Raw genomic sequence first — 23,938 nt, 5'->3', positions numbered from 1 at the left:
TTTTGGGAAGTACGTTAAAAATGAGAATGGGTGCTTAAGTTTTTCTGTCCTTTATTCAATAAAATTTTAGGGGAGAAAATAGCTATCAATGAAGCCAAAAATTCAACCCCTTTTCAAATGGAAAAATATTGCACCAACATGTCTTATGATGTCACATGAAGAATTGAATGCTGGGGATCCTTTTGATTAAGATTGGTGATTGACTTCATGGTTACTATCAGAATGATAGATAAAAAACACAAGTGAGCTTGCAATGTCAACAAAAAAAAATTGTGGACTTACATCTCTCTAAACCATGAAAAAAACTTTTCCCGATACAGTACATTTACTTTCAATCGAACCTGAAATTTAGATCTTGAAGATCTGATGAGAGTTTTGTGAAACACAGGTTGATTCTGGAGTAGTGAGTAGAGTAGAGTAGTAGTATTTATATGATGTTTGAAGTTCCAAGCCTATGAGAATTTTAATTTTCATTCCTACGACTTCAAGTCTCTTTTTTAGTCCTTTTTTACTTTTTCAAGTCCAGCAACGCATTTCTTGTCAAAATTCACCCAAGAATCAACCTTTGTCAGCAATCCCTTAACCATGCAACAGGGATGCTGGAAGTCCCAAGCCTCCCTCCAAATTCAATCAACCTTCCCGTAATTTTTATCAAAATTCAAAATTGCTTCCCCCCAAAGGTTTTTAAAAAAAAAATCTTTTAAGTACCCAAAAAATTGGATTTTTCCCCCACTAAAATAAGGACTGAATTTTGCACAGGGTTTCCCCATTCTGTTATAATTCCATGGAGGTCCCCCTGATTTTTCCCCATTCCTGTCGAGGTTCCACCATTTCCTGCAACCGGAACACAACCAGGCTAGTCGTGTGGCAGGGAATTTTTTGCGCCTTAGTCAGCAATGACGCGCTTAGTGCGCTTAGCCCAATTATTTTTTTATTTAAAGTGTATCTTTCCCTTTAACTTACTTAACTTCAATTTGTATCAACCATTTGAATTTTTTTCCTCCCCTCTAGTCTCAATATAGCACCGACAAAAGTACAACACTTGCAAGTGGACCACCTCCTCTAGCGCCCGCCAATGTGGGTAATAATTGGAAACCAGTAGCAAAGAAATCTAGTGGAAGTAATCCCTCTAGTCCAGCACCTTCTGCTCCTAAACGACGGAAAGCACCGCCCTCTCGAATACCTCCTTCAGAAGATGCAGATAATACTAGTAATCAGGTAGCTATTTTTCCAGCATTGTTCCGATCTTAAGAAATTTAGCTAGCTTCCTTAGAATACTCCATAAATTTTTACTTCAGTATTAATTGGGTAGTGCTGCTGAATTTTAAAATTCTAAAATTCTGAAATCTAAAAATTTCTTAGGATTGCCAATTATATGCTACTGATCAACTCTTGGAGACTCCCTGCTGTTCCTTAACCTTTTGTTTGTCACTGGCTAGAGAGCTCTTAACGGAGAAACAATTACTGGTAACCATGTTAAAGGATATTCATATTTCTAAGACTCCATTTGAATTTTTTTCCTCGAAGTTATTCAAATGAAATTACAGATGTTTATGTGTGCACTCGGGTGTAGCTTCTTTGAACGGTTTCTCAACGGTACAAATTCAACGTAATAAAGGCATGGTTTTTTAAGAGGGAAAATATCGCATTCGAGTGCAGTTTTGATATCAGTGTCGAATGTGATGTTTTTTTCTCTAAAAAAACCACGCCTTTATTGAGTTGAATTAGTTTGTCAAAATTAGTAAGTTAATTCTTTAGTCTCCTGGCAACAGAATTGCCATCTCCAAATTCGAGAAAAATGACGAGTAGCTGAAAAAATGGAACCAATCAATGCGATGTATCGCATGTCGTTTTGACACAAAATATGATGTCCATCGAATCACCTTAATAACCAGAGCATTCATAGTTCAGAGAAAAACCATCACAAGATTGCTCAGCAAATTTTGAAAGGCAGGAACCGCCTAGGAGCACTAGAGTTCCAAAAATTTTGAATCTAAATTCTTTTCATCATAGTGGTAGCAATCACCTGGGATAAACACGAAGTGCCTCAAGAAGACTGGTCTGAGCAGAGGAGCAACCAGTGAGAATTAAATACTACAGTACCATATTCCATGAAGAAAGTTATTGCTTTCATATTTTTCATGAGATCAAGTAATGCGTAATTTTGCCAACTGCAGGATGCAGCAAATGCAAGGAAGATTTCCAAATTTAAAAAAAAATGCAAATTAAGGAAAATCGTTAGCTTAACCTTTCCACTGTTGAATCGGAAGAGCAACATCCCTCAGCAAGGCAAGGAACAGAATTGCGATCTCAAAATTCAAGAACAATGACAAGTAGCTGAAAAAATGGAACCAATCAATGCGATTTATTGCATGCCGTTCTGACACAAAATACGGCGTCCATCGAATCACCTTAATGCGTTAAAAATTGTCCAGAAATGAGTTTCTAACTCTACATTTTTAGTGTTCAATTGATTGCTATGGAAAAGTATAATCTCGTGAACCATAACAATATGATTTTTCTGTCTCCTACAGGAAATAGAGGAATCAAGTGAAGAAGAGCACCAATCTCTTCAACATCAGGCGCTACAGCAACAGCACCCATCTCAACAGCACCACCAGTACCACCCTCAACTTCCACTATCGTCAAACCAAGAGGCTGCACCTGTAATTGTAAAGTCAGAAGACGGTTTCGCGCACGATGAGGAAGAGTATGAAGATGGGACTAGAGGTAGTTTCCATGGTGGGGAAGGCGAGTCGAGCTCAGGGGAAACAACAGGCTACTACCAGTCGCTAGCGTCGGTCGATATGGGTGATGAGGGGGATGAGGAAGAAGATGAGGAAGGGGATGGGAGGGATGACAAGGGTGGAGTAACGGCGGCATCAGTCGCAACGTTATTAGAACGATCATTAGTGGCTGTCTCGAGAAGTGGCACGGACGTCCAAGGTATGTTAGCGGGTGAGTTGTATTACCATTCCTAAGTTTGCCACTTTTTCTTAGTGTATTTAATGGAGTTACCCATTTTTGTTGCCACAGCAAGAACCTTGGTCCTCCAAAAACTTGGATCAATTGATTTATTGGTACCAGAGCGAAAAGGAATGTCCAGTGCATATCTTGAGATGCAAAACATTTATAAACATTAAAAGATATCAGTATTACAGCGGTTTAAAGTTCGCTATCACTTTCTAGAAAGAAACTGTGAAAGTGACTCTATACTTTCTAGGAAGAAAAAAGAAGGAGAGAATTGAAATATGGGTAAACAAGGCTAAATCATTAAAATTACTAAATGGCAGGACGTTTTTGAGCTGTTACCAGCTCATTTTCAGCTGCAAAAACACACATAAAAAACCCATGTGTTTTTGCAGCTGAATATGAGCTGGTAACAGCTCAAAACGTCTTGCCTTTTAGTGTTTTTAATGTTTTAGCCTTGTTTACCTATATTTTTATTCTCTCTTTCTTTATTCGTTTATTCGGGCTATGTTTTGATACTTTATCCTTTCTAGGAAGTAGCTTTGAAAGTTACGCTGAACTTTCTAGAAAGCAACTGTGTAAGTAACGGTGTACTTTCTAAAAGCAGCAATTCAGATTTCCATTCGGCTTTGTTCAGGACACAAAATTACTGGATTACAATGTAAATTTATGCCCTTTGCCTCAAAAATGAATTAAATTGCTCAAAACCTGACTGTAAGGAATTTTTCATAAAAATCTGTAAATCGGATCCATTCACCCTAGTCCATCTTTTCGAAAATAGCTTCCCTGAAAATTTTGCCTTTATACAGGGTTGCCCTTAGTTAAAGAATACTGGGAAATGTCAGGGAATTATAACAAGTCAGGGAAAACTTGGAAATATAAAGGAAAGTGATGTGTCAGGGAAAAATTGTCAAGCCCCTTTATTTGCTTTCCTGAATGGATTCGACGTTTCAAACTACAAATCTTGCCTGAAAACTATGTCAAATTATATCTTTTAACCATTTGGCATATCTTCAATTGTCAGGGAAACTCATCCTCTAAATTTTGTGGAAATCGTGACATATGAAGGTCTGTTTTCTCATGGCAAGTCAAAATTGAAGACCTTGAATCAATAATAGGCCGAGTGCCAAGAAAATGAAAATCAAGTTGGACCTCGAATAGTGTTCTATGTATCAAGAACAGCGCAGCCCATGAAGTGGGCTGAGTGCCACGACCATGATAGTAGTGTCCCCCGATAGGTAGCGGTACGTGGTATATGCTGGGCAATCTGTGGGAAATAAATGTTGGATAACTGAAACTTGACTTTTTGGCACTTAGCCCGTTATTGATTCAAGGTCTTCAATTATGTAGAGCCTCGATTGTCTATCTGGCCTATTGCAAGAGCCACAGTATGGAAGTTGACAAGATTTGAGACTTGCATTGTTTAGTAATGTCTCCTTGTAGGTTTTGTCTCTTCTCATATAATGATGCATCCTTTTTTTCAACCTCCAGGGAGTAGCAGCAATAGTAGTGTAGGAGCTTTATCAATATTCCCGGGCTCGGTGGCTCACGGAGGCGTTGATCATGCAAATCCAACCGGTGAGTCAAAAGTCCATTCTTTTTCCGTTTGACTTTTGGTGTTGGCTTCTCTTATTTTTCATCTGTTTTATTTTTAGTGCTTGATTCATTGTTCTGTTCTCTTCATGTTCTGTTGTCACATTCTTTTTTCAAATCAACGATTTTATGCGCTCGTCACATCACCGTTCAATATTCTCTTGCAGCTCACTCATCGATAGTGTTCATGATTCTTTAAAGTGGATTACTGTTTTTCCGTACGTGGGTTGAGTTCAGTTATTTCTGCTAAGTCTAAGCACGTAGAAGAACTGCGAATGTGTCGACGTATGATGTTGTCTCCAAAATTAATTTCGTAGGTGTTTAATGTATTTGGAAAGTTAATATTCCAGATTTGGTTGACCAATAAAGCTTGAGGAATCCAAATTAAAAACAATGAGAGCCTTCTATACCTGCTCTGTTGGCAGAGGTTAAAAATAACCGTGTTTTACTTAGATTTTGTACGGCCAGCAAGCTGTGGTAATCATCATGCGCTTCAACGTAAATCTGCATGATAGGGGTGTCTTCTCCTTGTCGTAAATTTCCTGAGGTAATAAATTTGTGAGTGCATTATTGTCTTTGTTTTCCGAATGCTTGTGTGGCGCACTAAATTTTCTGATGCGATGACTGTGATGAATGTGATGACTGAAGTCAAGAGGAAACTCAGCTGACCTTTTATCGTCACCTCATTTGGGTTACATATTGTCGTAAGGAACTACTCTCTGCCTCATTTTCGAAAGAACGTTTGTGCCATTAGTGTCCGTATGCTAATAGGGGCCAGAAATAATATTTCTTCCCCGTGAAATGCAGTCCATTTGTCTGAATGTGGATGAACTTTGGACTTTGATTGTATTCAGAATTTAAGGCATTCTTCTATTTTTGAAAGGAAGTATTTTCAAATTGTCTACGAGGATTTAGTTGTAGAATCCTTATTTTTTATTTTCGCAGTTGAATTTCCAAGTATTTTTTGGAGAGATCGACCTTTTTTACCGGTAATTTTTTCTCTGATCTGCTCGAACTCATAAATTACCTATCTTTCGGTTTCTCAGGTTGTTGGTCTTGGTTAGTTTTCCATAATTTTGAAAAATGAATTTATCGGAGGTTGAAGTTGAATCAGCTCAACTCACCAGTTTTCTCTTGCAATGAACTGTTGTAAATGTGATTCTCAGGTTTTTTGACTGTGCAAAGCTTCATCAGAGAAGTCAAGAATCTACCCTAGCCTCGGAGTTTTTATCGTTATTTTATTCAGAGTATGATACGGTTAAGATGGACTAAATGCAATGTCGACCAGGAAATAATTATCATTCTCACTTGATTTTGATTGCGTCACCTGCCAAGGTTATCGAAGACTAAAATAATTTTTTTCTCGCAGTATGAACTATGAAGTACATCCATGGAAAGGCAGATGGACAATTTAAGGATCTGGGCGATTAGGGAACTAAAAAATTCTATTTTGGTCAATTGATTTGGAAGTGGGTTGGTTAATGATTTGGAAGTTTCAAGCCCCCTCTTAAGTCTATTTCTTATCAAACAACAAGGCTTTTTTTCCTATAGTGTCGATTCCTGATATGAATCCTCTGCTGCTGTTCAGGTGGCTAAACTAGGTATACCAATAATATATGTTGTGGTCAAAACCTGTGATCCGGTCAAACTCTTATTGGACTGCCACATTTTAGTCAAATCACAAAACGGACTTCGACCGGTCAAGACAAGTAGTTCAATGCATTTTGGTTGAAACAGGAAGCATGAATGAAGTAAGTTGGTGAAAGCCAACATTGAAACGCCATCTAGGCAATCATGAGGAATGCTTGGCAGGAGAATTGCTGCATAAGTTCTCGATATTCTCATTCCTTGTTCGGTTCTTGACGAAAATGAATTTGACAAAAAAAATCTAATCAGTTTTATTTCCAATGTTTCTGGAGACGCTCTACAAGCGAGTGATTTTGATTTCAACTGTATAACTGGTTTTGACAACAACATATGTAGCTGAAGGATAGTGTTTGAAGAATTTATTTAGTTTTTAATTGAGATTTATCTTTTTCTCAATGAATAAAAAACGGAATTTCCTCTTTTTGTATTCATTTTTGCGCAAAGAATACACCCATATTAAAAAAATTAATCAGAAAACAAAAGTCACCACTTTTTGCGTCAAAAATCGCCACCAACCCTCTTTTCATCATCTTTCTTAATTCTTTTGCTGATATTTTTGACTCGCTAGATTCTAAGCCAAAGCACTATAATTTTGAAATTTTAATGATGTAAAAAAAAATAATAATTTTCTATCATATTTGTATGATAAATCGGAGGAGAGGAAAGGAAGGACGGAAAGCATTTAATTTTTTCCATTTTTTCCCCCATTTTTTGCTTCTTTATGATTCAAGTGAATTGATCAATTGGAGAACAGTGATTTTTTCCTTTCTTGAGGAACTTATCAGTGGAAACAAGATTCACTTGTACTCACAGTTTTAAGTGAGAGAAAGAAACAAAAGAGACCAAAAAAAATAGAAGCAGAAACCAGGTGTCTAATGACTCACAAAAAACTCAAATGTACAGTTATTCACTCTTTTCTAAAAGTTGAATTGTATTGGTCTTGTTTGCTTTGTTGTGACTATTCGGGCCATTTATTTTTCCATATATAACCCTTGGTCCAAATAGTCCTCATTGCAACATCATCCAAAATTCTGTTTACCCTCCTCGTGTCCTCTACAATTTATTTTTGTAGTTATTTATTTGTTTTTTCTGATAAGTTTCATCCTGTCATTCTATTAATGATTATATTCCAAAATGGTTTCTCCTATTTTGCATTTTTCATGTACTTTCATTTTACGAACAGTGGCGGTTTTTTTGTTTTATTATTTTCCTATTGCTGAATGTGAACTTTTTTATTTTTATGCTGAAAATCTAATGTAACCTGTGTTGTTGTTGTTGTAGTAGTAGTAGTAGTAGTTGTTGGAAATCCTTCGATCCAATGCTATTTTCAAAGTCCTTGATTAAAAATGTGGATCATATAGAAGGAAGAAAAATGTGTAACGAAATTCAAAAATATAGTTGAACGTTCAAAGATATTTAGTGTGTCACTTCTAGAGAGGAAATGATCAATCTTAAAAATTTAAAGAGGTGTCAGAAATAACGAGAAGGAGAAGGAGTCCTGCTGCCCAGAGCTCGATTGAATTTTTGTGGTAAAAGCGCTTGTCATCATTTTATCTCAAAGCAACAACATAGGTTTAAAATATTTTCGCAGAACTATTGCCTGTTCTTTTTCTTGCATTTTACAGACAGATTATTATTTTTGTGTCCTTTTATTTTCCAAAGAGTAAGCAGCTGTCAAATGTTGAAGCACAAACATGTCTTCATGTTTGGGCATTCAGGTAATTCACACCAAAGACGAAGTTGATAAATGAATTTTAATATAAATGTGAATGCTAAAAACTCACTATCTCCAGTGACCCCAAGCTTGTGAGGAATTAGAGGCCCGTACAATTTTAACGCCTGGACCATTATCCATTAATCATTTTACGTTCAGTTTGCTGAACATCACTTTTCAAAGCATTGACCGAATTCAAAGAATTTGATTAATTCTAGCCATTGATGAATATTAAAATTTTATAACGTAGTTGAATATACAAAAATAATGGAAAAGTCTAATTTTAAAAATAAATTATGAACCAAAAACACTTTTTTTAAAAAATTTCAAATTATTACTGCGGCACTCAATCATAAATATATGGTTCATTTTTCATCCACAGTTATCATCAACCATGAGTGGATTTTAAAAGGAAAAGTGAAACTCAACATTTTGACTTCTGCTTCTACTCTTTGATTTGCTCCTAGGATCGGTTCTAAAACGTGAAGGGTCTGGATCTCCCGACGTCCTTATATGTGTTTTTTGTGTCTAACATGGGCCCAAAACATATGTCATGTTTCTATGTATTATTATCATCACACTATTGAGTCTACAGTATTGTGGCTGACTTCCTTAGTGTGACCACATGGAAAGCTATTCAGTATACAGTATATAGTTTGATTAAAATCAGAATTTAAGTATCTCTATTGCTTACAAATCTCTTCACATCTCTCGATTGTCCATGAATGATCCCAATGCAAACTGTTTGAGAAACTATCGCTGAATTCGAATATCCTCTATGTATCGACTATAAGTTTGCATGTCTGCATCGGAATGATTTTCAAAACATTAATTTTTTTAGTCATTTACTTAACTTTTTATTCATTCATTTTTTCAAACATCAATAAAACAAAAGGAAAGTGTTTCAATAACGTTTTTAAGAACGGCTTATTTCAAAAGTTCAAGACCGACTCAAATTTTAAAAGAGAGCCTCAGTTTAGTATTAATATTCAAGCTCCTAGATTTGGATACTTCACTGGCAAGGCAAGAAAGCTCTGTCCGTTCGGAGTTTTTGAAAGAATGACATTACATTTTTGTCACCTGTGCTCCTCCTTTCGTCCAAATTTCTAACCGTTGTGAAATTTTCGTCCTTCCTATCTTTTTCTCGTCACCATCGAGGGATTATGGTGTTGTAAATCTGTGAAAGGTAGTTTTGGTGCTGATGTAAAGCCCTTAGGTTCCTACTCTTCCCTCTTTCTCTTTCATGAAGTATTGAAAACAAAGCACCCCCCTTTGTCCTTCATTATTGGGTATTAGTTTTCCTTTAAATTAACTTTGGAATTTGCTTGTCTTCTATTTTCTCTTAGCTTTCTTCTCGTTCAGAGGCAGAAGAAATTAGTACCTGCCCAAATTTCTTGACAATTTCGGAAGAGAATCCAACAAAATAGAGAAAAAGAAAAAACATTAAGTGGAAAGAAATACTTTAATGAGTTTTGTTAAATCAGGCAAGGCATCAAGTAGTTACCACTAGTAAACTGACTTGATTTTTTATTTTTCTTTGCAAATCCAGTCTTAATCCAGATTTTTGTCAATTTCTGTGATTTGACAGTACTCAGTAATGTAAAGAAGATGAGAAAGTCTATAAAACCCTTTGATTAGAGTGTGTAGCATAAATCCTCAATGTTTCTGGAAGCACATGGGCACTTGACACTCTTAAATTCGTTTTTCGCATTTCATTTTTTGCTGTCTCAGACTTTTTTTTTTTTAGTAAAAGCCTTCAATTTGATACATTACTAAAGGATTAATTTTTTTATTCTCTCTCAAAAAAGGCTCTTTTCTTGCCGCTGATAACCTTTTAATCCCATTTCAACTGAGTAAACAATATTGTCCACAAAGGATAGTGATCTAAAAACAATTTTAATTAATGTCTCCACCACCTTTCTGTTCTTCTCTCCTCTTCAACTGTACATCTTCCATTCTGTAATTCACATCTTATCTTTCTTTCTGTCACATTTCAAGGCCTCTGTCTGTTGAAAGAGGAGCTAAAGAAGGAAAAACGGTCATAAAGTAAATCAATCTTGCCTTTGGGAAAAAATAACAAAAATAAGAGAAATGTCAGTTATTGAGAAAGCGTTAAAGCTTAGAGATGATAGCTCTTAAACCCTTCTGTTTTGTTCTTGTTTGGAATAGAAAAGGTTGTCAGGTTGTAAGATAAAATTTGAAATTTTTGGTTTTAAATGGAGAAAAGTGCTAATTATTCAGCACAATCTGGCTTTAATGTCACTGAAACTGTATACTGAAAGATTTTCTTGTGGTTGCAGATTCTCGGCCCAAGTACCCCGATTGGAAATGCATGCAACCCCAAGTTTGTCGGCTGTGTTTCAAGGTTTTCTCAAACGCTGGGAATCTCCGTCAACATGTAACTAATGTCCATTTACCTGGCGAAAGAGTCCTCTGTAATATCTGCTCACGGTACTTTAAGAATAAGGAATATCTGCGTAAGCACCAAGTTCAAACTCATAATTTGCCTCTCAAGCGACCAAGAGGTCACTCGCTCCCCAACAATCCTGCCAATTGTCAAATGTCACCGGCTAACTTTCATTTCACTAAAATAAAATCTGAAAAATTTTGAAGGTTGTTGATTGTAACCCTGATGGAACCAAAAAATGTGGCTCAGCAGAAGCATGGTGAAATAGATCTCATCTTCCTGATTGCCTAGATGTAGGCATGTCCTTTCCAACTTTTTTGAGAGTAACTAATAATGAAACTCTAATGTAGATGACAAAGTAAGTCCCATGTTTTAATGCTTTACACTACAACTAAAATTTTGTGGATGTGATACTTCATTCTCAATATCCATGATTGAACTGAAATTAATTTCAAGGGTATTGGTCTAACCTCAGTTTCTGAAATTAATTTTCTTAACAAAGTTTGTCAACATTTTTTGTCGCCAATAATTCACCTTTCTGAACATAACACAGGTGAAGTAAATGATTAATCGTACATTTCATGGATGTTATGAAGCTAGCATAAATTTATTCGCAGTGAGAGTAGTTATGAAAAATGTCATTGAAACAAAACAAAAAAGTGAAGGTTGTCATGTTTTAAAACCTTCGTAAATTTTCTTGATATTCTGCAAGGAAGATTAATGGAAATGTAGAACTTGCACTAAGAGTGATGCACCTTAAATCTGATTGACATAGAGAAGCAAAAAAACCAAAGAGTTAATTCTCTTGGAGTTAATATCTTGCAGAATGCTCTCAATGTTGTTTAATCGATTAGATTGTCAGATGCTGAGATTTATACTCCCATGCATTTGAAGTAAAGTGACATTCTTTAGAGAATTGTCAGATCTAGCTCAATGATTTGTCCAAGTAGGCCTCAAAAAGCTTATTGTAAAATATTCACCAAGAATGTAGCTGATGGTTTTACAAACAACATTCATCAAGACTGATTCCTCTATTTTATCGTAGCTCCTCAGTTTTAATGTTAAGCAATCCCTCCTCTTTTTATTAGGTAAAACTTTGCAAAATTTTTCCGAAAAGGGGAAATTGTATAGCACACTCAAATACATCCATAATGTGTAATCATCGCTTTTGTTTTTCGGATTGTATATTTCAGAATTTTTTTGTTGAAAACAGCATAATTTGGATTAAAAATTCCAATAATCAGTAAAACAAGTGCTTACTAAAGTAGCTACAAGTAAATTTTTGACTTAGCAAACTATCCTGCAGCTTGCCTGTTAAAATTTTGTATTAGTTGACCGATGCAATGAAATAAAACAGGAATGGAGTAAGTGTGATTGGTCAGCTTAATCAATCATCTCGCTTAATCAATTAGCTTCTTGATGATTACATCCTTTACAGGGAAAGAGGACAACTCACGAACTGACCAATCACATGACTACACTCTCCTTAATGCTGTCTTATCTAGTGGACAAACACAAAATTTCAATTATCAGGCTGCTGTTGTCAGTATTTTACTTTTTTTTTGTGAACCTTTTTTTAGATTGTTGAAATGTGAATGCCTTGAAGTTCGATTATTTTTTTCATTCATGGAGGTTAAAGCATCAGTTATATATCTACGCTCAGCGTCCTCAGTTTTAAAAGGATATACCCATAGATCATAGTACATCCCCTTTTCGGAAACCTTAGTACCTTTTATGTTCCTATTTCTTTTGTTCATCCAAATCAACTGGACCAGTGGCTCAGCAATGTTCATTGTCCAGTCAAACTGAAGGTGTAAATTTCTTTGATAGAGATGTTTTAGGCATCTGTAAATTTTTCATTTATTTATTTTTTTTTTTGAGAGCATTAATAGGCGCCAAACTCATTTGGCCTGAATTGAATTTTGATTTTTCGAGTCGAAGGGTTGATCCGTTTTTTTCCCCGTAAAATTGCTCTCTCAACTTAGATGGGTATTACATGTTGATCCCTATCATTTTAGGATCTATTCACCGAAATTAAAAAGGGAGTATACCCAGCCAACGATTTTCAAAACAATTACTCATGTCCTCATTTCTCTGAGTTACCTCATGAACCATAATTCGTTAGCTCCTCTATTTATTCGAATGTTTTTCTTCAATCAGTTACTGTGCTTGATACCATCATGGATCCAACGGAATTCTCTAGGATCTCTCCGAATCCTACTATTTAGAAGGTTAAAAAAACATAGTAGTAATTTTGAAATCATTTCTTTCTGCAACAAAATTGAGACACTTTATTTTTATGATGATTCAAGACCAAATGACTATACATTGAATACTAAGAAATTTGGTGCTGGCTCCTTTCATACAATATCCTGAGAAAGATGAGCTTTTAATCGAACTTTCTATGTGCCTATCTTGAGAAAATTGGATCCCAAAAAGTGCATTTTTCAGCATCAAGGAGCTCCGCTATCTTCATCTTGCGGCAGACAGGATAAGACAGTGTGCCAACCGATTGTCAGTTCAGAACTAAAGGCTCTGCATCTCCGACTCAGCAAGAGTGCCACTTTTCCGTGCAATAACACCTGTTAACTTGCCGGAAAATGCACTTTTCAGACCCAGTGTTCTCGTCATAGACACTTACAAATTTCTATCTTAAAAGCTTATCTTACCCCGGAGATCATAAGGAATATCATAATCTAAAAACTTGAAACTAAACTGTTGCCAAACACGTCGATATTCTGTTGGTAGCATTAAAAAAATTCTTGTCTTTCTTAGTAGCTAATGGAAAAAATTATATTCTTCATTCGGAAGAGGTCGTGTATAAAAATTTGACTACTTATTTTTTTGTGCCGTTAATCCTATAATGACAGGGAAAAACTGTGAAGCATGAGCCTATTTGTAACTGCTAGGAAGAGCATTGTGGTGCTAATATTTAAGATCTATTTTTGCATCATGTAAATTGGTTTTGCCTCATGTCAATGTGATAAAATGATCATATCATGATGACAAAAACATAACTCGAATCTATATTTGTGGCTTGTTCAGCTAAGCTCATTTGCCTCTCTGAGTAACTATTGTCTAAGGTAACTCATCTGGTAGATATTGTCTCACTGAAGAATTTCTGATATCAGTTAGACAAGAAGTAATGCCTTTGTTTTAATTTTTGTCACAAGAAAATGGATTTTACTTTCAACGAGTGGTTTCTGTCCACTTCTGAAAGCCCATGTGGATAAAGGAATGTTGTTGAGTGACACTTTGTATTTCGTAAACTTAACTGTTTTATTTTGTTCTGTCAATGTTAAACTTAAAATCTTATCATATCATTTCTCAAGCTGTTCTCCCATTTCATATCTTTGATTCTTAACTTTTTTGTGTTAAATTTATTTATTTATTCGTAAACACGAGCAAGAGCGCAACCCAAAAAATGTGATGTTGAAATTTTGTTGTCGTAAAACAATAGTAATTAACAGCCATCAATAGTAAAAATAATCAATGAACTCAGACAGTAAGAGAATAAATGAGAGGGACGGAGAGATGAAGATTAAATGACAAAATTTAAGTCATAAGAAAACAAGAAATAACAAAAAACAAATTTAAAAAACCAAAGGCCCAACTCAATACAAGCGACCGTTTTCATTTTTATCATGCCGTCTCATTTTGTTACAAATACGTTGTCGGTCTCGTCATTCAATGAATTTTACCCTCTTGTGATTAGTCAAACATCGATCCTGCCAATCGATGAATAATTCTCATGATGGATGAAGTTTCTTATTTTTGTCGATCTCTTCTCGCTTGCTCTTTCAGAATTTTATCATCTCAATCAAGACAATTTTGGAATCCTTTAGAATATGCTCTCTTTACAATGGAGTGTATTATTGCAAAAAATATTACTTCGTATGGAAATCTCTCAAGGATCGTTTTTTTTTTTTTTTTGCTGTGTAAATTGGCCCAGTTCTGAGAGGTTCTCGTCGTCGATGGTCCTAATTTAGGTCCCTAATTTTTTTTTTTTCATGTTCTCATCTCCTTTCCTCAAAGCTTGCCCCTCGTTATCTTCATTTTTCTTCCTTTTCTTTTTGCCGGGTTCTCAAAAAACAAAATCCAATGTCATCATTTTCAAAACTGGACACAATAACTGGGTTGATCCAAGGAGAAGAATTTTTACCTAGGCAAAATTTTTACCAGGGAGTAAAGTACCTTGAATTCGCTTTCATTTGTACATATCTAGTTTCCTATTTTTGAAACTCAAACTTATCTTAAGTTTGTTATCTTAGTCATTTTCCTCTCAGGAAGTGAAAGAAAATTTGATTAGTGGCTGGCTAGTCCCTGATTTTTTTTTTTTTTTTTTTTTAATATTTGTGGTTGAAACCACTGTGTTGAGTATGTACCTAACCGTCATACTTGCTCATCAGGATGCTGAAGTTGTCGCGCAAAAAATGTCTCTTCATAAAATCTTCGATGGGTTTTCAAGCTCATCGATTTAATTTCTTTTACCATGCCAACTTACCCTTTTTGTACACAATGTCAATTAGTCATTTTTACCCTCATATACGTAATACATACTTAAGTACCTCAGTAGTGTTAAGCATATCTCCTGTACTCGAACCTAATTGTCGTGAATTTCTTTTTCTTTTATTGTAAATGTTTAGTTGGAGGACTCTGACAGCCCGTGATTAATGCACGAACCTCTAATGTAGCTGGCTTTGTCCTCTGCCCCCTCCTAAATTAGGTATTATTTTTTCATATCGAGATAGACTTCAAATTCTTGTTTGTTATATTTCCCATGTTAACTTTTTTTCCTCTTCTTTTTTGTCATTAATATTTTGTGCCATATTATTAGCCATTCTTCCGTTAAAGTGAAGGTTTTGTTTTGCTCTAAGGCCCCTTTGATCAAACACACTGCGTCTAAGTCTGAAGTCAAAAGTCACTACTGTCGGCGATAAGAGGAGTTACATCTAATCTAATATTGGCGCTCCTCACTTACTCTGTTCATTTTAAAAATGAAGTCGAAAGTATCTTCATTGCGGAGAATGTTAAAAGATTAGTATGACTTTTTTTACAGAGACTAATGTGAGTCCATTTAAAGACTTGGACTCATCAAGGCTAGCATCTACTCAAAACTCCGTGAAAATAATTGGAATACTTTTTACATTGCAGCTCAGGAGACTCAATGAAATGGCCTGTTTTAATAGTATTTTAACATTAGATTTTTGTATAAAGTGCAAGAAAAGTCTGATCAAGTTTTCTTGGATGATTGATACATCCTTCTCTCTATGGGAGAGATGTTTTTCTTTTCTTTTTCTTTTTTTAATTACAGAATTATATTGAGAGCATTTTACATTGCTCAAAACTCTCATGCAGTATCTAAAGTTTTCTATAAAAGACAAGCATTTCAGCAAAAGTTTGCTACAAAGGCATTCAGAGAGTCTACTGTCTTTGGTAAAAATTATACAAAAGTATCTTTCAATTCACATTATGTGTATGTGTATGTCTGGAGTTGGAAGCCAAATGAACATAACTAATCCTTTAGGGAAAATCGAGTTATTTGCATTCATTTATTGTTCTGATACAGTAGTAGAGTAACTACAAATAAGAGTTATAGTAGTGAGGGAGTACTATGTCTTTTTCCTCTGCTGAAGCTCATTGTCAGTTAATAAAGTTTCCAAAGAAGATATTTTACTTTGGCTAAAAACAACAGTAATAAAACTAGAATGGAATGTAATTTAACCAGATTCTACTTTATGAATTCAGGTTCAATATTTTTATGAACAATGTTTTCTTTGATATTGAGTGGTTCTTGTAATGTTAGCGTCTTTTCTAGCTGCGTGTATGGTAGCAAATTACAAACAAAATCACAAAATGTGCCAATTTTATCTATTTCATCTTTGGTCAAATCTCTGAAATGAATTTTGCTGACTGATTAAAATTCATTGCATCCTCTTCTGCGGCCAATTCTGCCATAAATGCTAATGTTTAGGAGTGTTGGTACCCCTAAGATGTTTCCTCCTATGGCGTGCCATTGTTTTGAATTATTATTTTCTGTACCTTTTATTGTCATCTTTGTCATCGAATCTCCTTTGTAAGTTCCTAGTTATTAGCTTTCATTTCTCCTCTCTCCTTGTCTCTTGGTATGTTTTTTCTCTTTTCCTCTCCCTCTCCCTATTGTATAGGAAAAGAGCAATTTTATTTAATTTTTTATTTCTTCAATTCAAGCACTTATGTTATTATGTTTTAAGAAATGTTTCATTTTTGTTGACTTGTAAATTTTTTCGTCTCAAAAAGTGTGGCAGGGTACGTGTTAGAAATCCTCTCGAAAAATATAAAAATTATCATGTTAATTTTGAAACTGTCAAGTTGGTGAGAGGTACATATTGAGATCCAGGTTAATTTTTTTGTTGCTTTAAGGAATCCCTTTTTTTTTAAAATACAAAACAAATCGTTACATGGACATGGAATAGTCACTCTTAATCCCCCAAAATATTTATCATCCGACCAAAAATTTTATAAATTCAAGGAATGATGCCTCCGGCCTCTAACACTGAAAACTCTTAAAATAAGGAAGAAAAATATAAATTTAATTGAGGTCAAATGGCTGAACTAGCCAACAACTTGTAGTAATTTAGTGTCCCCAAAAAATGACGTCACTGTTTATTAGATATTTCTGCCTGCCATTTAATTATGGAGGGTGCTGAAATTTCTTCCCCTGATTAGCCCTCCTCCACCCTTTCTTGAGTGACGTAAGGAAGTAATGACTTTTTTTGTACCAGTTTTCCTTGCTGAGAGGACTGATATTGTGTATTAGCGTTGGTCAGTGATAACGTTAAATTGCATAAGTAGCATGTTTTTCATTTCATTATGGATAAGTTAGGTAGATACATTTTGTCTATTTTTAAGTTTCAGTTGTTCTACGCAGTGATATCAAAACAGTTATACGTATTGTACCATTTTTTATTGTTCAGGTGATGTTAGTTAGCGATATTTAATTTTTTTAAATAAATCAAATGATAAAATTTTTGGTGTCTCCTCTACTTGGCACTCCTCATCTTATCATTACTTTTCCTCTTTTAACAGTTGGTGGCGATTTTTACTCCGTATTTTTGATTATGCATTTTCATTTCCTCAAACTGATATATCCTTTAGCTCTTTTTTATCTACGTTAGTCCTAATTGTGTCTCATTTGATACAAAGTGGTCGCGTAAAACTTATTAAACAGCTTCTCTTTTTAGATGTCCAGGGAAAAGATACATGAAATTATCGAATCTCTAAATTTTAGCCATTTGTCTGGAGTTATACTTGTTGAATGTTTGGTTTGAAATTATGATTCTTCTGGCGATAATTGCTCTTTTTTTCTTGTTGGTTTAAAATTGTGTCCATCTCGCTGTTCTAAGGTCGGATAATATTAAACCTCAGCTGGTCGGAAAATTCAAAGGAGAAATAATAATAACTTTTCTCGAAGATAAATATTTTAAAAAGTGGAATTTGACAACATTCTACTGCTCATGCAACGTCGTTTAATCAATTTCGGCTGTGCTAAGGGAATGCGTCGTCAGACCAATTTCTACCGTGCCTAGGGAAAACATCGTCCATTTTGGTTTTTGCACTGTGACACATGCCTGTCATTTAATGAGTATTGAAGAAGGAAAATTCATGAACTAACTGAATTGTATCAATAATAATATCGGATGTTCAGGTGAAGACTTTACAGGAGTCTCCATGATTTTTCTTTTATCTTAGAAAATTTTTCAAAAGAAAAATCTCAGACAACTTGTCTTTAAATTTTTCGGTGAAAGGTAGATTTTTGTAACATTTTTCATTCCTTCGTGCGCAGCATTCCTATTTTTTTTAATTGAAAGGCTGAAAAATCATCCGTCTGAAATTTTGATTACAAACTGTACATGTCTGCAATTCTTAAGTTATTTAGGAGTATATTTGACTTCAATGGTTTTGCCCAGTTTTAAGTCAAATTTATAATCAATTTTACTGACGTATACATTAATTTATGATCTTCCTCTCCCATATACAGTTACTACTGCATTATCCAAAGTCTGGTGCGGTTAAACCCAATGTTCGGAGAACTAATTTTTGTTTAGCATTTTTATTTCTCTTTCTGTTTGTGAAGCAAGCAGAACCATTATTACAACCCTTTTCTACTCACATCCTGTCATGTACCTTCTACTCCTAATCAGGGAGAAAGGGGCCTGCTTTTCTCATTATAAATTTCAGTAAGAAATCGCGTAACAAACTTATTATTGTATTTTCTTCAAATATTTATTTATTTCATCGTTTTATACCGGAGAAGAAAGCCCAAATTAGCTCATCAATGGTGACCTCTTGATTACTCAAACTTATCATCATATGAGCTGGATATCTGGAAACTCCGGTGCAGAGTGTGTTTCAACTATGCCCAGAATTTTTTGTTACAGACAAGTTTTTTTTTTTTTTTTTTTTTTTTTTTTTTTTTGCGCCCATCAGTTTTATCTATTTGTGATTAATTCTATAGCTATTGTTTCTATCGTTCTGAAGGCAACGAAATGAACGGATCTCCTTCACTAAAATGTTACGCTGATTTGATTGTTGTTGGTCATCCAACACCTACAATTGACTTTCTCTCCAGTTTCAATCACATAGATAAACATGTTTTTCTGTATGATAAGGTAGTGCTCAAGCAATGTGTTCCGCAAAGTTTCTAATGGACCAATCATTGATTTATAGTTGCCCATAGCACGCAAAAAATCGAACTGAAAGGCATTTATCATGGGAAGAAAAAAATTGATCATCTTTATGTTAGTGTCCTTTGTGAAACACACCTCTCTGTCTCAATTTGGATTTTGCAAACTTTATTCTTTTAAGTGCATACTTTATTTTCAGGAAAATTTATTCGTTTAAGAGGACACTTCAAAAATGAGTCTTATGTTTTTCAATCCTTTTTCCAAAGAATCACTACATTGCAGTGCTTTAGAAACCATTAATTGAGTGATTTTAGTGCAACATTTTGAGGAAATTCAAATTCAAAAACCCGATAGGCTCTTCAACGCTCATCGAAGGAGGCTCCGACTTATAGGCTTGGAGTGCGAAATTCAGCAACCAACCTGTAAAGATTTTTTAGACGTGATCGCATTTTTATTGGAGATGAAAAGAGATCCGCAGGGACTACGTCTAGGTTGAGCATAATTCGTTATCAAAGACTACAAAAAGTATTTTGGAGACTTACAGTTCATAATCTGATCAATGAAAACATTAGATAGACTATGATACTGTTGCCCGCACGACGAAAAGTGGTTCGTGAAGGGTGGAGTCGGTCATTCACTCGATGTTTGGTTTACGAGGCTTTTTGTCCAACCCTGAAAAGTCGGAAAAAGTTAGGGAACACTTTTGCTGCGGAAATGTTTTCCTCCAGCCAAACAATTGCATTTTTGCACTTTCAAGATAATTCGCGCTCAGAATCGTTCGTGATCAGAAGTTTTACCAGGAACTATGCCATAAAAACGCAGAAAAGCCAGGGAGTAGGTGGAAATTCTTATGTCCAAAACATCTAAAAAGGCAGGGAATTTTCAAATCTAAAAAAGTTTGTTTAAATGTTCAGACGGCCTTCTCTTTGTGCAATGACGACGCATCAATGCAATGAGTGACATATTTTGTCATCGCAAGCGGAATAAAGTGAAGGCGCTCCGTCGTTTTCAATGATAAGGTCTGGATGCAACTATTCGTGTTCTTGGAATGTCCGTGTTGCGTTCACAAAATTGAAGGCGCTCTGGTTGTAGGCGATAGGCTTCCCTACGAATGTATGGCTGCGGTTGTTAGTTCTCATGGGTTTTCTACGTTGCATTTACAGTCGTGTTTACCATGAAATGCTCGAATTTCAGGTGAGTCGTGCAGCACCATGGCAGCGTTGCAAAATGGTGCAGATTGCGGACATGTTATCGATAGTGATTTGTGGAGTGATTTGTGGGACTGGAATCCGCGATGCCGTCGTGGAAATGTTTTTGGTGAGAAATTTGCACCACTTGACAACCCTGCTGTAGTGGCGTGGATGATCGACTTTCGATAGTTCCCCATTTAAAGCTATTGTAAAGAATCGATTATCAAGGTGTTCGCTGCGAGCACCCCGTTTATCGATCTTTTTCCATCGGTTTAAATGGCAGATCAATCGATATATCGAAAAGCACTCCACGCCGCTGCATTGCTGTGGTGCTGCAACACGGCTTATTTGAATTCCGAGGATTTAATTGTATACGCGATTGTAAAATGTAAATAAAACTTAGAAAACCCTTGAGATATAACAACAACACGCATACGCTCTACGTTAAGTATGCAATTTTTTGAGAAGAGGCGACAAAATATATTGTAATTTCTAATTTTGTCGTCTTTCGGTGACATAAGAAACAGCACCTTTAATTATTCGAGTAAGGAAGAGAGAGAAACCAAACACGCAATTTGGCCTGGAGTAGAGAGCAATGATAGCGAGGAATTGAGATGAATAGAAGCCGCAGGCGCGGCGGTCGGCATGAAACGCATATTAGCCCCTACAAGACTTCGCGAATACTTCACGCATTGCATCAAACACAGTGTGGTCGGCGATCGGTGTGACACGCGCATTAGCGCCTGCAGGACTGCATGAATACTTCACGCATTGCGCCAAACACAGTGAGGTCAGCAGCGGTCGGCGGGAAACGCATAGCTCCTACAAGACTGCATGAATACTTCACGCATTTCGCCGAACACAGTGCGGGCGGGGGCGGCGGGAGCTAAAATTATTAAACCACACCTATGTTTGTTCTTTCACAATTGTTTCGTTTATTTCTTATCAATGAAAGGCCTTGTCCACACAGAGGTAGGTTTACGGAACTTGACTTGCGCTAAGTTCCGTGAAATTTTGCAAGTGTTGATAGGGCTTTCACAAACAATGTTCTCAACACTAGTAAACGCGTCTTATGCCCCCCCCCCCCCCCCCCCCCTCGGCACGTCCATTTGATGGTTCTTAGCAATTTTTCCAAACGAATGACAAGGGGCCGGCAAGTATAGGCGAATCTGGCCCTGGCAAGGCTCTCGATTTAAGTGGCAAAAACTTTTGTCACGAGTTTTTCATTGTCACTAAATAGTCGCATCCAGACATAGCTATTGAAAAGCCATCGATTAAGGCTGAGCGCTTTCAATTTTTCCGCCTGTGATAACCAAATAAGTCATTCATCATTTGTTAGTCGTCGTTGCACAGAAACAGGGTGCTTTGTGTAATTAATGAATTAAAAAGAAAAAAAGAAAAAAATGAGTAACTTTTAAGGGATGAGTCGGAGGTGCATTGGCTCACTCAAACTTCCCAGACTCGTCAAAGCCTACACTGAAAAAAAATTCTCGGCGTTTTTACCAAGGTCCGTTGGTACCTTTACCATCCCACTTTTTTTTACCAATTTTTGGTAATTTTACCAAGACAGACCGGTAAGCTTACCTAAAAACTGGTATTTTTACTGTTTTTTCTCAGGTAAGAATACCACTTTTATTGGTAATCAATTCCTCGTAACTTTGCCATTTTATCTCGGTAATTCTACCACAGTCGATAAAAAATATTGGCGTTTTTACCGGGGTCCAGTAAAATTACCGAGAAAGTCAATAATTTTACTGAGATTTCTCGGTAAAATTACCAATTCCATAAATGGTAATTTTACCAAGAAAAAACTGGGATCAAATAGAACCCTGAATTCTTGGTAATTTTACCCTTTTCTTAGTAAATACACCGAGATTTTTTTTTTTCAGTGATCAACCTCTGAACCGTAGACCAGGCCGCTCCCGACTCTCCCTCTCACCTACCACTTTTTTCGCGGCATGGACCATGATATGCTATTCTTAAGCTTAATGTCTATACTACCGTGCTAAGGATAAACGCCGTATGAACTTTCGAGAGTTGCTAAATTTCCCCGGATAAAACATGTGTTTTTGACGAAATTCATTCATATTTTTCCTTGAAATACTCGGATGTTTTGTATTGAGCTGCGAACAAAAAATTATGAAAACTTTGAAAGAAAATATTTACAACCTCCTCAATGAATTTATATGTAATTAGAGGAAATTTGGCAACGCCTTAAGGTTCATACGGCGTTTTTCCTTAGCACGGCAGTATAGATCTTCAATTTTTCAATTTATCAATTTCTCCCCTTGCTTTTTTTTTCATCCAAATCTTTTCACCTCTATATACCTCTTGAGATCACAAGTTGCAATGCGGGTAAAAAAGTCAGAACCTCGGCTTCGTCACCCCCTAAATGTAGAATTCCCCGTAATCATCGGAGCTGCAAATGAAAAACTTGAGACTCAGTTTTAATGTCGTCTATAAAGAAATATTTTAATGTAAGTAAAATTATGTATTATAATTGGATGCCAAGGTCTGAGCAATGATTATAATATGTAATTGACAGTACGCTGATGCATGTCGTTGCTCGTTGTGTTACGCAGGGTCACATTTGGCGCAGTGTGGGAGCTGCCCCCATTGCGGCGTTAGCTACTCTAATCAGTCGGCGCTCAAATATCACGTTCGGTTCATGCATTCGGACATGACCAATAGGATGTGTTGTTATCTTTGCCCCAGGTCTTTCATTCAGAGGGAAGCTTATAAGGCACACATGTGGGAAAAACACAAAGTTCGCTGTTGATCTTTGAACCATGCTTTAATTATTAGTTTTAGTATACTTTCACCGACTGACCTGATGTATGCAGTTTTCGAGGGAGGAAATAAGTACCGTAGGAGCTTAAACTTTCCCGCATACTTGCAAGAAATTATCTTAGTAGTAACTTTAGAATGGGTTCTTTTTTATTATTTTTTTTTTAAATTTTACTTCCTAGAGTACCTTTATAGGGAGAGTATGGACACTGAGCTCCAGGAGGGGCTTAAGCGCCAAAAATGGCGGCTCTTTGTATGGGTCATTGAGGGTGGGAGGGGGATCATTGCCAACTTTTGATTGTTCTCACCAACCGTTCCTGTCAACCTTACAAAGATTACGAACCTTGAGATGATTTCTCTCGAAAATAGCACACTGATCAACCGTGAAACTATGTAAATACGTCGTAATCATGCATTTGAGTAAAGTTCTCGTTGCGATATGCAAGTAAAACAACATTTTGAGTCATTTTGCATTTAAATTTACTCACAGCGTCCGCCATTTTTGGGCCCCATTCAGCCCAAGACGGCCGAGCCAACTGGAGGTGGCAACCGTAGTGACCCTACTCTCCCTATGAGGGTACTTTATTGCTACCTAGTGCCATTTATAGGGAGAATCAAAAGATCGTATACATATCTTATTGTAATTTCGTCAGAATTCTCCGAATGAATTTCCCTCCAAAATCGTTTACATGCTCACCTATATGCCGTGCTGAGGAAGAACTTCGCATGAACCTTCAGAATTTGTGAAATTTCCTTCGATAAAAACCAAATTTACTGGGCAAATTGTTAATATTTATTTCCAAAATTTTTAGACAATTTTGCACGCAATTTAATCTAAAATACCTGAAAATTTCAAGGGAAAATATGTTTTAATTGCGTCCAAAATACATGTTTTATCAAGGGAAATTTGGCAAGTCTCGAATGTTCATACGGCGTTCTTCCTTTGCACGGCAGTACAGCTAAC

At 36.0% G+C, this 23,938-nt stretch overlaps 1 protein-coding gene across 5 annotated transcripts in view; it reads left to right on the top strand.

The window, feature by feature from the left end:
• Positions 1–23,938, top strand: part of LOC109039730 (uncharacterized) — a 44,346-nt gene that overhangs the window by 3,665 nt on the left and 16,743 nt on the right. For 2 of the 5 annotated variants that reach the window (XM_072302153.1, XM_019055347.2), the window contains exons 4-6: positions 1,012–1,218; positions 2,535–2,958; positions 4,462–4,548. In XM_072302153.1, the coding sequence (XP_072158254.1) occupies positions 1,012–1,218; positions 2,535–2,958; positions 4,462–4,548 (718 nt within the window). Of the gene's footprint in view, positions 1–1,011; positions 1,219–2,534; positions 2,959–4,461; positions 4,549–10,224; positions 17,341–23,938 lie in introns of those variants that run through there. The other 3 variants (XM_019055350.2, XM_019055349.2, XM_019055348.2) reach the window with 3 other exon arrangements.

The sequence above is a fragment of the Bemisia tabaci genome, chromosome 7, assembly GCF_918797505.1.
Source record: "Bemisia tabaci chromosome 7, PGI_BMITA_v3".
Taxonomy (NCBI): domain Eukaryota; kingdom Metazoa; phylum Arthropoda; class Insecta; order Hemiptera; family Aleyrodidae; genus Bemisia; species Bemisia tabaci.
Note: the sequence above shows the minus strand (reverse complement) of the source record. Positions and strands in the feature narration are given on the sequence as shown.